The 12,018-nt window shown below is 48.2% G+C and overlaps 1 protein-coding gene across 5 annotated transcripts in view; it reads right to left on the bottom strand.

The window, feature by feature from the left end:
* The window catches only part of kynu (kynureninase), a 253,690-nt gene that overhangs the window by 114,068 nt on the left and 127,604 nt on the right, over positions 1-12,018 (bottom strand). For 4 of the 5 annotated variants that reach the window (XM_033024701.1, XM_033024698.1, XM_033024699.1 and 1 more), the window contains exons 6-7: positions 8,767-8,838; positions 8,380-8,454 (exon numbers count right to left, since the gene is read on the bottom strand). The exons of the other annotated variant lie outside the window; for it this stretch is intronic. In XM_033024701.1, the coding sequence (XP_032880592.1) occupies positions 8,380-8,454; positions 8,767-8,838 (147 nt within the window). The remainder of the gene's footprint in view (positions 1-8,379; positions 8,455-8,766; positions 8,839-12,018) is intronic. 5 annotated transcript variants of the gene reach the window in all.

The raw sequence follows: 12,018 nt of genomic DNA, 5'->3' as shown, positions 1-12,018 counted from the left end.
CATTTAATCCCCTCATTTAAATCTAGACAAGTACCTAAATCATCAAGACATTGAAGGCGTTATATCTAATGCTAGACTGTGGGACCCATTGGGTCCCATGTTCACACGGGGGGGGGGGGCTTTCTGGAGCGCTAGTATGGGTGTTGTGGCTCAAGGGACTGGTTTCCAGAGGGCTAGTATGGACATTGTGACCCAAATGGATTCTTGGGATGGCAGCTCAGTCACTCAAGCCTGATGTGATGGCAGCTCACTCACGGCTTTTTCTTGAAATTCCGTTTCAAGCAGGGTGCAAGACCATCAAATTCAAATGCAGTTTCCTATTATTTCAAGCAGAGTGCAAGTCCACCAAACTCAAGTGCAGTTTCATACTACTTCAAGCAGGGTCCAAGTCCACCAAACTCAAGTGCAGTTTCCTACCACTTCAAGCAGGGTGCAGGACCACCAAACTCAAGTGCAGTTTCCTACCACTTCAAGCAGGGTGCAAAGCTACCAAACTCGTGCAGTTTCATGCCATTTCAAGCAGTGTGCAAGGCCACCAAATTCAAGTGCAGTTTCATGCCACTTCAAGCAGGGTGCAAGGCCACCAAATTCAAGTGCAGTTTCATGCCACTTCAAGCAGGGTTCAAGGCCACCAAATTCAAGTGCTGTTTCGTACTATTTCAAGCAGGTGCAAGGCCACCAAATGCAAATGCAGTTCATACCACTTCAAGCAGAGTACAATGCCACCAAATTCAAGTGCAGTTTCATATCACTTCAAGCAGGGTGCAAGGCCACCAAATTCAAGTGCAGTTTCATACAATTTCAAGCAGTGTGCAAGGACAGACACCACATTCAAATGCAGTTTCATACCATTTCAAGTAGGGTGAAACCACCATAAAACCACACAAACACCACAACATTCAGTATGTTCAGTTGATTCACAGCTCAGACAGTCGTGACCTCTCCCTCCCCCATCTTGCAGAGACTGAGCCACACCCACACTTCCTGGTTTTTTAATCCCCCCCCTACCACCGGAAGGGGCGTGGCCTTCATGGCATGATTGACAGGAGAGAGATTCTCAACATTTTTTAACAATAATAACACTTTTATTTTTCATTGATGGGAATAATCCTTTGCACCTGATGAGCGGAGGGGGACTGAGTAAGATGGCCAAAAATCACAGTCTTAAGTGGTAGCGTTTTATCTAAAATAAATATACAGTGCAAACAGGAAGTTGTCAAGTTTAGACTTTTAATCATTTTCCAGTTCAAACCAACCGCCACCAACCATTTGCTGTGCTTTAGTTCAAACTAACCACCACCAACCATTTGCTGTGCTTTAGTTCAAACCAACCGCATTCTCATTTTCAAACCACATTAAGGGCACTCAAGGTCAGTAAAACCACACTCACAATTTAGTCGACATGTGTTCAGTGTTATTCACAGCTCAGACTGAGAGACATGACCCTCTCGCTTCCCCCATCTTGCAGAGACTGCCTGCTGTACCTGCATGCTTACTTTCAGTGGCAGATGTACAAGGACACTCAAGTCTCGTTGCACTTCCCCTTTTCCTAATCTGAAACCGTTCAGATAATAATCTGCCTTCCTGTTCTTGCCACCAAAGTGGACAACCTCACATTTATCCACATTATACAGCACCTGTCATGCATCTGCCCACTCACCCAACCTACCCAAGTCACCCTGCAGCCTCATAGCATCCTCATCACAGCTCACACTGCCACCCAGCTTTGGGTCATCCGCAGACAGGAGAAGTCACATTTAATCCCCTCATTTAAATCAAGACAAGTACCTAAATCATCAAGACATTGAAGGCATTATATCTAATGCTAGACTGTGGGACCCATTGGGTCCCATGTTCACACGGGGGGGGGGGGGCTTTTTGGAGCGCTAGTATGGGTGTTGTGGCTCAAGGGACTGGTTTCCAGAGGGCTAGTATGGACATTGTGACCCAAATGGATTCTTGGGATGGCAGCTCAGTCACTCAAGCCTGATGTGATGGCAGCTCACTCACGGCTTTTTCTTGAAATTCCGTTTCAAGCAGGGTGCAAGACCATCAAATTCAAATGCAGTTTCCTATTATTTCAAGCAGGGTGCAAGTCCACCAAACTCAAGTGCAGTTTCATACTACTTCAAGCAGGGTCCAAGTCCACCAAACTCAAGTGCAGTTTCCTACCACTTCAAGGAGGGTGCAAGGCCACAAAATTCAAGTGCAGTTCCCTACCTCTTCAAGCAGGGTGCAAGGCCACCAAACTCAAGTGCAGTTTTGTAGATGTGCCTTTAACATAGTGACCTCACCACTACTAACCACTCCCTATATCCCAAGTATAAATGTAACCTCCCCACCCCTTGATCGTCCTCTAGCTCGTGTGACGGACCACGTACAGCTAGTGCAGTATTGAATGTGAGTTAATAACAATAAAAGCAGTAAAGACAACTGTGCGTTATTGTAGCGCTTTACATGGTGTCACAATCGTGGCTCTACGTCTCCTATTATCCTGCTATCCTGTTTTTTTTTTATTTGACCCAGTAACCTACCCTTCTCTACCTCTCGTGCTATGGCTACCTCGTGCCGCAAACCTGATCCTCTTGTCTTCGACTCGGACATTGCCCACCGTTGGGATGTCTTTAGACGCGACTTTCAGCACTACGTGACGATTGCCCATCCCGCAGCCACCGCCGAGATGCGGGCGTCCCTACTCCTCAACATAGCTGGCCCCGCTGCCCTGGAACGATCCGAGTCGTTTGTCTATGCTGCAGGTGAAGATGAGCGAGACCCGGTATGTCTTATGGCTAAATTCACCGCAATGTGCGACATCCCCACTAACTGTATTCTAGCACGGTATAAGATGTTCAATCGGCGCCAGATCGTTGACGAGTCCGTTGATAACTACATCGCCGCGTTGAGACACATGGCCAGATGTTGTCGCCTGGACGCTCTCACACCAGACCAAGTGACCAGGGATATTCTTGTATATGGCCTTTTAGACTATAAGCTTAGGGCTGAACTTCTGCGGAAGCCCGACCTGTCTTTAGATGAGGCTCTACACGCCGCCCGCATGGCTGAGGCGGTTGCCTCGGCTTCGCCGCCGGCCGGTCATGACATTAACTTTGCCAGTGCTACTGCCCGCCGGCGGAACACTGGCCCGCCACGGCAACAGGTCTCTCCTGCACCCGGCGTCGCCAGCCCACGGCGTTGCCCGAACTGTAACTTTTCCTCCCATCAGTTTAATGTGTGCCCAGCGTTGGGAAAGACATGCAACTCTTGCAGAAAATTAAACCATTTCTCTGCAGCCTGCCGCTCCAAGGGCAAGCCAGTACCCGCACCACGGAGAATGTTAAACAACATTGCACAGGCTGATAGCGAGTTCGATTCCCAACTCCAGCCCGAAGAATTACCTTTGTCTGATACTAGTTCCTCCTCCCAAGGGGAGGCGGGCATCTTCTCCATCTTAGATGCACATGCCCTGATAGCAGACCCTTCGGTCAGGGTTACTGTTAATGGTTCGACCTTCACTGCGAAACTAGACACGGGGGCAGTTACAAATGTAATGTCAACAAGCCTTTTCAAAAAGATTAGAACCGATGAGAAAGTCACTGTTGACAACTCCCGCCTACATGCTTACGGGGGAGGGCTTCTCGTTCCCGTGGGAAAGGCAACCCTGCACTGCAAGATCCTGCAGGCCTCTCGGCCCCTCACTTTTTATCTTCTAGACTCTGACAGCGTTACCTTGCTGGGTGCCCGGGCGTGTCAGGACCTCGGCCTGGTCTCCTTCCACCGTGACATCCACCTGGTGCGGACCCTTATGGACCCCCTGCTGGAATACCCCGACCGTTTCGACGACAAGCTGGGCAAGCTGCCCAGCTGCTACAAGATTGTCGTCGACCCCGATGTTGAACCTGTGATCCGCCCGCCACACCGCGTCTCCTTCGCCATGAAGGACAAGGTGGAATCAACGCTGCGCGACATGGTCACCTGGGGCATCCTCAAAGAAGTGAGCGATCCCACCCGGTGGGTCTCCACCATGGTCGTTGCCGCCAAAAAGGACAAAAGTGAAATTCGCATTTGCATCAACCCCAAGGACCTGAACCTGGCGATCAAGCGACCGCACTACCCTATGCGAACTGTAGAGGACGTCGCTGCACAGGTCGGTCCGGCCACTGTCTTTTCTGTCCTCGACGCCAAGAGCTCGTTCTGGCAGATACCGCTGGACGAGCGATCCTCCTACTTGACCACCTTCAGCACGCCTTTTGGACGTTTCCGTTTCCTCCGCATGCCATTCGGGATCAACTCCGCCAGCGAGGTGTTCCAGCGGACCATGGAGCAGCTGTTTGCCGGTCTGCCGTATGCCATAATCGTGGACGACATCCTGGTCTACGGGAAGGACGTAGCCGAGCATGATCTCCACCTTCGCCTGGTCCTCGACCGGGCTCGCGATATAAACCTCAAGCTCAACCCCAAGAAGTGCCGTTTCCGTGTCCCGGAGGTCACGTACGTGGGGCACGTTTTTACCGCCTCCGGTCTGAAGCGCGACCCTCAGAAAACGGCTGCCGTCTCCAGTATGTCTTCGCCCACCGACGTGCCAAGCCTGCAGCGCTTCCTAGGCATGGTCAATTACCTGGGGAAGTTCATCCCCGACCTCAGCGAAATGAGCGCGCCTTTGAGGGAACTGACCAAGAAGGACGTCGCCTGGGTTTGGTTCCCGCACCATCAGTCGGCTTTCGAAGCCCTGAAGTCCCAGTTGGTCCGAGCACCTACTCTAAAATTTTTCGACCTGAAGCGCCCCATCGTCCTGACTTGCGATGCCTCGAAGTTCGGCCTCGGTGCCGCCTGCCTGCAGCTCTACGACAAGCTGCAGCTACCCGTCTCCTACGCTTCCTGCACCATGACCCCCGCTGAGCAGCGCTATGCTCAGATCGAGAAGGAGCTCCTTGCCGTGGTGTTTGCCTGCTCGAAGATCAAGGATTACATCCTGGGCAACAACTTCCTCATCGAGACCGACCACCAGCCGCTGGTCACCATCCTAAACAAGCCGATTCACGCCGCCTCATCCCGCCTGCAGCGTATGATGCTGCAGCTTCAACGCTTCACCTTTAAAATAGTGTACCGAAAAGGCAAGGACATGTTTGTGGCCGATACGCTGTCTCGTGCACCCCTGGTATCCACTGCCCGACACCCATACGAGTCCTCCGACCTGATGGTGCTTAACCTTAACATTGTGCCTTCTCAGCAGATGCAATCCCTGGTCAAGCACACTGCCCTGGATCCTGCCCTGCAGCAGCTTGCCGACGTCATCAGGCAGGGCTGGCCAGACCGTCGTTCATCTCTACCTGCCGGTGCTGATCCGTACTTCCTGGTCCGCGATGAGCTTGTCCTGCACGACGGCGTGGTGGTGAAGGGACACAAGGTGGTCGTGCCCGCTGCGCTGCACGCTCACTATTTCGAATCCGCCCACCGCGGTCATCCTGGGGCCGAGGCCACTCTGTCACACGCCCAGAGTCAATTCTACTGGCCCGGGATGGCCGATTACATCCGGGACAGGGTCTCCGCCTGCGCTACCTGCAATAGCCTTGCTCCCCGTCCGCAACGCCAGCCACTTCTGCAACAGCCTGCCCCTGAACTTCCATGGATGGCCCTCGCCACTGACATTTTCGAGTGGCGTGGCAAGCACTTTCTGGTCCTTGTTGATTCCTATTCCAGCTGGTTCGAAGTTGATCAGCTGCACTCCCTCTCCTCTTCGGCCGTCATCGGGAAGCTGCGCCGCCACTTCGCCACCTTCGGCTCCCCGGCTACCCTCCAATCTGACAACGGCAGCCAGTTCACCAGTGCCGAGTTCCGGGGATTCGCTGCCAGCTGGAACTTTCGCCACTTCACCAGCAGTCCAGAATACCCGCAGAGTAACGGCCTGGCGGAGCGCGCTGTCCGCAGTGCCAAGGACTTGCTGGAACATTGTAGATTGTCCGAATCCGATTTTTACTTAGCTCTTCTTAATATCCGCAACATCTCCCGCGACCCTGCCCTGGGCTCGCCGGCCAAACGGCTGATGTCTCGCACTACGAGACCTCCACTCCCTGTGACCCAGCGGTCCCTCGTGCCTTCTCCCCTCAAACCTGCTGCTGTCCAGGAGCGCATTGCTCACAAGCACGAAGTGCAGAAGCGCTCCCACGACCAGTCATGCCGCCCCCTTCCGCGTCTGTTCCCCGGCCAAGTCGTCCGGATGCAGTCCCCCTCCGGTCCCTCTAAGCTTGCCACCGTTGTCGGTGATGCTGGATCGCCGCGCTCCTACCTTGTAGACCACGACGGCACAATTTACAGGCGGACCCGCCAACATCTCCGTCCCGTCAACGAGCCTCCTCCGCCTCCTGCCGTCCCCTTCTCCCCTCCCCTGCCCGAAACTCTGCCTGCCGTCCCGCGTATGCCTCGGTCCCTGCCTTCCCAGCTCTCTCAGCCTCACTCGCCGCCTGTTTCCCCTAGCTCGCCTGCCCGTCCTCCCGATTCCGCTGCTACTTCCCAGCCTCAGCCTCCGCCAGCTCTTTCTCCTCCCTGTTCCCCGGCTCCTTCCACCGCCACGGCTGCTGCTCTTCCTGCAGAGGGAGGAGATGGCGAGCTGCGGACCCGGTCCGGCCGACTGGTCAAGCCGCCTGTCCGTTATGGTGATTTTGCCTAGCTGTTTAACTGTATGCCTGCCTGCTCGTAGCGCATGAGACGTGGTCGCTATGTCACTACTGTATTGTTTGTTTCCAAGGGAAAGGATGTAGATGTGCCTTTAACATAGTGACCTCACCACTACTAACCACTCCCTATATCCCAAGTATAAATGTAACCTCCCCACCCCTTGATCGTCCTCTAGCTCGTGTGATGGACCACGTACAGCTAGTGCAGTATTGAATGTGAGTTAATAACAATAAAAGCAGTAAAGACAACTGTGCGTTATTGTAGCGCTTTACAAGTTTCCTACCACTTCAAGCAGGGTGCAGGACCACCAAACTCAAGTGCAGTTTCCTACCACTTCAAGCAGGGTGCAAAGCTACCAAACTCGTGCAGTTTCATGCCATTTCAAGCAGTGTGCAAGGCCACCAAATTCAAGTGCAGTTTCATGCCACTTCAAGCAGGGTGCAAGGCCACCAAATTCAAGTGCAGTTTCATGCCACTTCAAGCAGGGTTCAAGGCCACCAAATTCAAGTGCTGTTTCATACTATTTCAAGCAGGTGCAAGGCCACCAAATGCAAATGCAGTTCATACCACTTCAAGCAGGGTGCAAGGACAGACACCAAATGCAGTTTCATACCATTTCAAGTAGGGTGAAACCACCATAAAACCACACAAACACCACAACATTCAGTATGTTCAGTTGATTCACAGCTCAGACAGTCGTGACCTCTCCCTCCCCCATCTTGCAGAGACTGAGCCACACCCACACTTCCTGGTTTTTTAATCCCCCCCCCCCCCTACCACCAGAAGGGGCGTGGCCTTCATGGCATGATTGACAGGAGAGAGATTCTCAACATTTTTTAACAATAATAACACTTTTATTTTTCATTGATGGGAATAATCCTTTGCACCTGATGAGCGGAGGGGGACTGAGTAAGATGGCCAAAAATCACAGTCTTAAGTGGTAGCGTTTTATCTAAAATAAATATACAGTGCAAACAGGAAGTTGTCAAGTTTAGACTTTTAATCATTTTCCAGTTCAAACCAACCGCCACCAACCATTTGCTGTGCTTTAGTTCAAACTAACCACCACCAACCATTTGCTGTGCTTTAGTTCAAACCAACCGCATTCTCATTTTCAAACCACATTAAGGGCACTCAAGGTCAGTAAAACCACACTCACAATTTAGTAGACATGTGTTCAGTGTTATTCACAGCTCAGACTGAGAGACATGACCCTCTCGCTTCCCCCGTCTTGCAGAGACTGACTGAGGTACTCAACACGTCTGGGTATTATAGTCCCTCCGGAAGGGGCGTGGCCGTCAAGAGAGAGAATCTCAACATTTTTTAAACACAAATAATTATTTTATTTTTAATTGATGGGAAAAAACCTCTTGTCTTGCGCAATGGAGGGGGACTGAGTAAGATAGCCAAAAATCACAGCTGTATGTGGCAGCGTTTTTTCTAAAATCAATATGCAGAACAACAGGAAGTGATCAAGATCAGACTTTTAATAATATAGATGGGTAAATGGGATGTATGTAGATATGTACAACAGACAGTAAGGGGGGCTGAAGGGCCTGTTTCTATGCTTTATGACTGCATGACTAATAATTTAAATAAATGAGCATATATCATCCAATAACGTCATTCTAATGTTAGTGGGATAAGCAAGGCTAATAATGTTCTGGGCAATTGCATCTGGTTTATTATCTGTATGATGAAACAAACCTTTGCAGGAGACAGCAAAAACATGCTTTTCTTGGGATCCAGACCTTGAAGACGGATTTGAGACTCCACTGCATACTTTAAGGAACAAAGGTTATAATTAATGATTTGCAGACTTTAAATTTAACGACATAAAAATCAATATAGCCAGTTTTCAGCTACTTCCATTGTCTCTTTCTGAACTGTTACATCAATCATATTGCATATTCGTCTTAAAAATGACTTTGGTAACGAGATGCACACTAGATGAGCTTGTAATAAAACTTGTTGAGATATTGGCACAGAGCCAAGAAGTAAATATTTCACCAACAGAACTTAATGTTGATGAATAAGTCACTAGAGTAATCTATGCAAGGACTTGAATGCTGGTGTTGTAAATGTGGTTCTTACATGATCAGAAGGAAATGCGTTTGCTTCCATAAGAATCTTATGTCTGCTTGATGTTGGCTTGTAGAAGGACAGCTGTAAAACATTAAAAAAAAGGTTACCACATCCAAGTTTTAGTCACAATTTAAGTAAAGCTGTTTTACAAGCAAAAGTTTAGGTATTCAACCAAGGAAAGAAACACCTTCTGAAGTAAAATTTATTTTTGATACAAAATGGAAGAGTCCCTATTTTTCATCATGTTTACGATCTAAAATTCACCTGTTTTTTATGTCCTTACAACATACCAGGATAGAGGGAAGGATTTTGATCAAAGTCAAAGTCAATTTTATTCGTCACATGCAGTGAAATGAATTTGCCAGCAGCGATACGCTTAAAAAGAACACACAATACACAATAAGATTTAACACAACACAAAGTTCAGCCAGTCCTCCTCCTTTCTTCACCCGTGCTCGGGGCCATAAACCCTCCGTAGTCACCGCTACGGATTGCCTGATGTACAGGTCCTCTCGTCGGGATGGTCCAACACATTCCACGGCTTGGAATGCCCGAATCGGCACTTCCTTACCGGAGACCGTGCCTTCAGGATGTTATAGGCTGCTGGCCGGTGGTCGTAGCTCTTCTCCGGCGATCCCCGGCAAGAGAACTCAAAAATCCCAGGCAATTACTGTTTTAACAGGAGGGAATCTAACTAGCATTCAATGACATTAGCTTAACTGAATCCCCACCAACAATATCCTGGTCCCCCGGTGGGGGTCCCTCTATGCAGGGATTCTCCCCCTCTACATTGGGGACCTGGGGTGGAGGGTATTGCACCGAGGTGTTCCCTGCAACCTGTTTCTCTTGCGGTTCACAGACTCGCCAGGCGCCTGCCACTTTTGCGGGCTGGAAGAGTCTGTGTACTACATGTATATGGAGTGCGTGAGGCTGCAGCCACTGTTTGAATACCTAAAGGGGCTGCCCCTTGTCTTCTGGCTGCATTTTTCACCCACCATCCTCATCTTTGGGCACCCTGTGCGTAGGGGAGAGGGTAGGGCTGAATATATCCTGGTTGGGTTGCTCCTGGGCCTGGCCAAGCAGACCATCTGCGAGTCACAGTGCCAGGTGGTGGAGGGCTTTACTAGAGCCGGCTGCCTGCCCCTTTTCCGGGGTTACGTCCATGCCCTGGTGGGATTAGAAAGGGGACATAGGTTCAATGTGAAGGGGAAAAGATTTAATAGGAATCTGAGGGGTAACCTTTTGACACAGAGGGTGGTGGGTGTATGGAACAAGCAGCCAGAGGGGGTCGTTGAGGCTGGGACTATCCCATTGTTTAAGAAACAGTTGGATGGGTACATGGATAGGACAGGTTTGGAGGGTTATGGACCAAGCACAGGCAAGTAGGACTAGGGTCGCTGGGACATTGTTAGCCGGTGCGGTCAAGTTGAGCCGAAGGGCCTGTTTCCACACTGTATCTATGACCAGAAACTCAACCAAACCATGCATTTAAATATCATGATTGTACAAGAGGGATAGAGCCTGGAAATCCTGTGACAAGTCACTCACTTCCTGATGCTCCAAAGTCTTTCTGCCTTTTGCACGGCACAATTAAGGTGCGATTGAAAACTCTCCACTATTCGTCTGGCACAAACAGTTCAAGAACCTTTACACCATCCAGGACAAAACAGCAGACACCACATTGGACCCCCTAAGTACATTTAATGCACACACATCTGAATATAGTGTGTTTTCAGAACTGATGTCACCAAAACTGAATTGTTTTTGCATTTCTTTCACCACCACGCACATTAACCACATTAATAATATTTACAAAATGCACTGCAGTTACTCACTCAGGTCACTCTGATATCAAGGGTTATGGGGAGAAGGCAGGAGAATGGGGTTAGGAGGGAGAGATAAATCAGCCATGATTGAATGGTGGTGTAGACTTGATGGGCCAAACAGCCTAATTCTGCTTCTATCACTTATGACATGATCTGCAACCTCAGTCGCCAAGAAGAAAAAAAACAGCAGTTGCAAGGCAACACTGGTACCAGCAGGATAAACTGCAAGTTGCATAGCACCCCAAATGTCACTAGCTCTTCATTGTTGCTAGGGTCTAAACCCTGGAATTCACTTGCTAGACAAGGTTGTGGAGTACTATAATACCTTTAATGAGCTGGCTCATGGCTATCATCTCAAGGGAAATTAGTAGTCAGCAATACATGCTGACTTTGCTGACAATGCATAAATCATAAAAATAAAAAAAACCCTTTGTAGGTAGATTGGAAGTAGATCCACTACTTCTAGCAGAGAACACATTTGCTGATAACTACGTAAGATATACAACTGGGTAAATGTTGGTGGAATACACGTAAAATTATTTACAAAAGCTAAGTTACAGATAGAAAAAAACCATAATATGAGGCACACATTAGAAGTAGGGGAACACTAAATGCAACCACAGTGAGATTTTCCAAAATTAATTCAAGAATCATGTGTTTCACATTTGTAGTATAGTATATTATATTATTACAATAATAATATTGCCCTTCATTTAGCATAATTCAATACAGAATGGACACGAGAACCACAGACAAAGCAAGGTGTAGATTTATCAAGGTGACACCATTGATATAATTTGTTCCAGTGAGTAAAAGCTCTCTTTCAAGTTTCTGATTATCATTCGAGAATATGATGATGCGAGAATTGAAAAACATATTGCATTCAATGGAGCAAATAAGAATAAAACAAGATCTTGTAAGGTTAATGAAAATTTCAAATCCTTAGAAGAAAAAGAAATTAGGAAAAATTATTTCTACTGACCAATGAATCAGTAATAAGGTAGCAATTATACTGAAAATAATAAGACTGAGAATAAGATATTTCATTAAATAAAATAAGTGTTGTTACATTTTTGAGAGCTTCACTGACAGTTAAACCAAAGTCAATCATAACATTTATGAGGGTAATGACTTGAAAAGGACACCGAAGCAGCAAAAAAAATGGGATGAATATCAATGACTTCAGTCAAAGAGATGTAACATAAATAACATCTATGTTGTGCATGCAAATATAACCAATTTTAGCAGCATGTTCAAATTTAGGAGTAGAAAATAATTTGTTCTCTTCCATTATGGAGAGGAATTTCCCACTATGATGTTTTTAGGTGCCAAGAAGATATTTCCTGATTCCATCATAGCTTAGTTTAGTTTATTTAACATCACGTGTACTGATGTACAATGAAAAGCTTTTGTTGCATGCTATCCAGTTGTGCTG

This window comes from Amblyraja radiata, chromosome 7 (genome assembly GCF_010909765.2).
Source record: "Amblyraja radiata isolate CabotCenter1 chromosome 7, sAmbRad1.1.pri, whole genome shotgun sequence".
In the NCBI taxonomy this organism is placed as follows: domain Eukaryota; kingdom Metazoa; phylum Chordata; class Chondrichthyes; order Rajiformes; family Rajidae; genus Amblyraja; species Amblyraja radiata.
This window is presented reverse-complemented; position numbering and strand designations above follow the sequence as displayed.